This window comes from Geospiza fortis, unplaced genomic scaffold (genome assembly GCF_000277835.1).
Source record: "Geospiza fortis unplaced genomic scaffold, GeoFor_1.0 scaffold700, whole genome shotgun sequence".
In the NCBI taxonomy this organism is placed as follows: domain Eukaryota; kingdom Metazoa; phylum Chordata; class Aves; order Passeriformes; family Thraupidae; genus Geospiza; species Geospiza fortis.
Window position 1 is genome coordinate 179,396 of NW_005054702.1, and position 2,593 is coordinate 181,988.

At 41.8% G+C, this 2,593-nt stretch overlaps 1 protein-coding gene across 2 annotated transcripts in view; it reads left to right on the forward strand.

Moving 5' to 3' along the window:
• The window catches only part of LOC102039388 (microtubule-associated protein 1B-like), a 132,416-nt gene that overhangs the window by 125,218 nt on the left and 4,605 nt on the right, over positions 1-2,593 (forward strand). For both annotated transcript variants that reach the window (XM_005430902.2, XM_031065208.1), the window contains one exon: positions 1,775-2,013. In XM_005430902.2, the coding sequence (XP_005430959.1) occupies positions 1,775-2,013 (239 nt within the window). The remainder of the gene's footprint in view (positions 1-1,774; positions 2,014-2,593) is intronic.

Here is a 2,593-nt window from a genome sequence, read left to right on the forward strand (position 1 = left end):
CTGGCTAGGGTCTTTACTGATACAAAAAGAACTATTAACTCTAACGACCTGTGATTATCATAACAACAAGTAAGCACTGCAGCAGCAACACCAGTCTGCTTGCTTTTGTAACCTTTTCTACAGAAAAATCGGCAGAATTTTGTTTATAACACACAGCATGGTCGGTTAAAACCTGCTAAGTAAATAAAGTCCATTGCAAGCCATGCTGAGACAACCACAGCCGTGCGGCGCCACCCCAGCTGCATGGTTGCTCACAGCACCGGGATGGCCCCCAGCAACATGGCCCAACAACCACACTGGGATGATGTCCAGCGGCCCCCTCTGGGAAGGAGCCCCAGCCTGCCCCCCCACCCCTCTTTTGAGAGCAGGGAGCAAGACAGCTTCCAGCAGGTTTTCATTCTTAAATATGTTATCATGCAGGCATTATCAGCTTTTTTCTAATTAGCTTAGCAGTGTTGCCTTATATATTAGAGCAGTGCACAGCAACAGGTCTATTATCATTAAGCTGCAAGGATCCCATAGCTTCTAAGCTTCATACCTTCTTAATGCTTCTCCTGGAGCAGCTCCTCTGAGCAGTGACTCCTCTGAATCCTTGTAACAACCATCTGACTCCTCTTCTTGCTACACCCTTTTATGGCACTTGTTCTCATTAGTTACAGGTGTTCTTAATCTCTAGTAATTGATCCCAGCTGCAACTCATGGAGGGGTAAGATTACATTCTACTGCCCCCCTACATAGCAGTGTGCTAATTCTCAGAGCTAGCCAGTGATTGGTTTTGCCAGGCACAGAGGAAGCTGATAGCAGCTCCTCACAAAAAAATCACTTCTGTGGCTGACTTTTTTCCCTCTTCAGCACAAATCAATTAAGGCAAAACCAGCACGCCAAACTTTATCCTCTGTAACATCATGAAGAGATCAATAAAACATAAATGGTGATCATCTAGATGAAATTACTGGTTGAATCCTGATTGTCAGTTCACACCATGATCTGGTGTGCAGCAAAAGCAGCTATTTTTGACTTCTTAGAACAGATACTATGCTATGTATAGCAGAAAAACATGCTTCCCTCTACTTTTTGTGATAAGTGGCTAGTTTGTGTATGCAAATAAGGAACCACCAGGCAAACAAACATTTGTTCTCAGTTTCCTGCAGTAATTGCTTTAAGAAGTTTCTCTTCCACGTTCTACTTTGCCCCTCTTTCTTCTCACATGTAGTATCTCCCTGATGCACCTGTAAGACAGTTTGAACATATCAACAGCTACTATGTCTTGGTATGTGCTGATACCCCAAATCTCAGGACCACTTCTGCATTGCTCCCTGTGTGACCCTAGCTTTTATAATCATGCATACCTGAAACTTTCAAAAAGTTGTACTTCTTAAATCGGAAAATAAAACTGCCATTTATTGAATGGTAATTCAGTAATCACAGCCCTGCATAGTAATTGTTGGATAATAGTATATTACTGGGAAAGGTTTGGTCAAATGTTGATTATATGGTAGTGAGTTTTTATTGTATTATATAGCTAGGTTTTTTTATTCCATTTTTTTTCCTCCCAGTCCAATTGCAATTGTCATACAACAAAGTTGGAACGTGTTAGATGTAGGAGGGTAATGGCACAAGTGTTTCAGGGGACACAGAAGTACAATTGTAGCTATGTAATGTTTAACTAAGACAAGCAATTTTAAGAATATAATCTCAGCAGTTATAGTGGTAATTAACAAATGCATGTTTTAACTAGCCTGTGATATGTTCTTTTGTTGTTTGATTTCCAAAGGAGCTGGGAATAGTAAGTCATCAAAATCTACAGCAGTGCCTCCAGGATCTCCAATGTATTTGGATCTGGTGTACATTCCCAACCACAGCAACAGCAAGAATGTTGATGTTGAGTTTTTCAAGAGGGTGCGGTCATCCTACTATGTGGTGAGCGGGAATGATGCTGCGGCCGAGGAGCCAAGCAGGGCTGTTCTGGACTCCCTGCTGGAGGGCAAGGCCCAGTGGGACAGTAATATGCAGGTAGGCTCTTCACTAGTATTTCTACCTGGAAATGTAATTTTCTCTGGAAAGCAACTACAGGAAGCCAGAGTGCCTCTGGAGTGGGCAGCAGCTGCTGGAGACAGGAGTTCCCAGCTTGGACGCCTTGTTTCACAAGTGATGTGAGAAGACACCCAAATGAGGAACAGAGCTGCACCATGCTCAAATGCTTCTCCATTTCTGACCCTTCTGACACATCTCTGGAGAATAAAACAGTTGGGAACTGGTTTAAAGGGCCATTTGTCTTTTTGATCTTGTTGCTATACCATATATGATCCAAGTTTGGAAACCTTGCAGGTTTAAAGTAGGAAAGAAAAGTGAGTGTTTCATGGTTTGTACCATCAACATGTACACATGGAAACTTCATGTGCCTTTCCAACATGATAAATAAGTAAACAAAATATTTGGCCATAATCTGAAGAGCTATCAGTGCAGACTATAGACTGCTGCTTCTCTGGAAAGTTGCACTTCAGTACCTTAGAGAACCAAGGTTTTGTTTTGGTAAACTGCTTCTTCTCAGTCATTTTATGTTATCTACATATTTATTTATTTTCTTTTATCC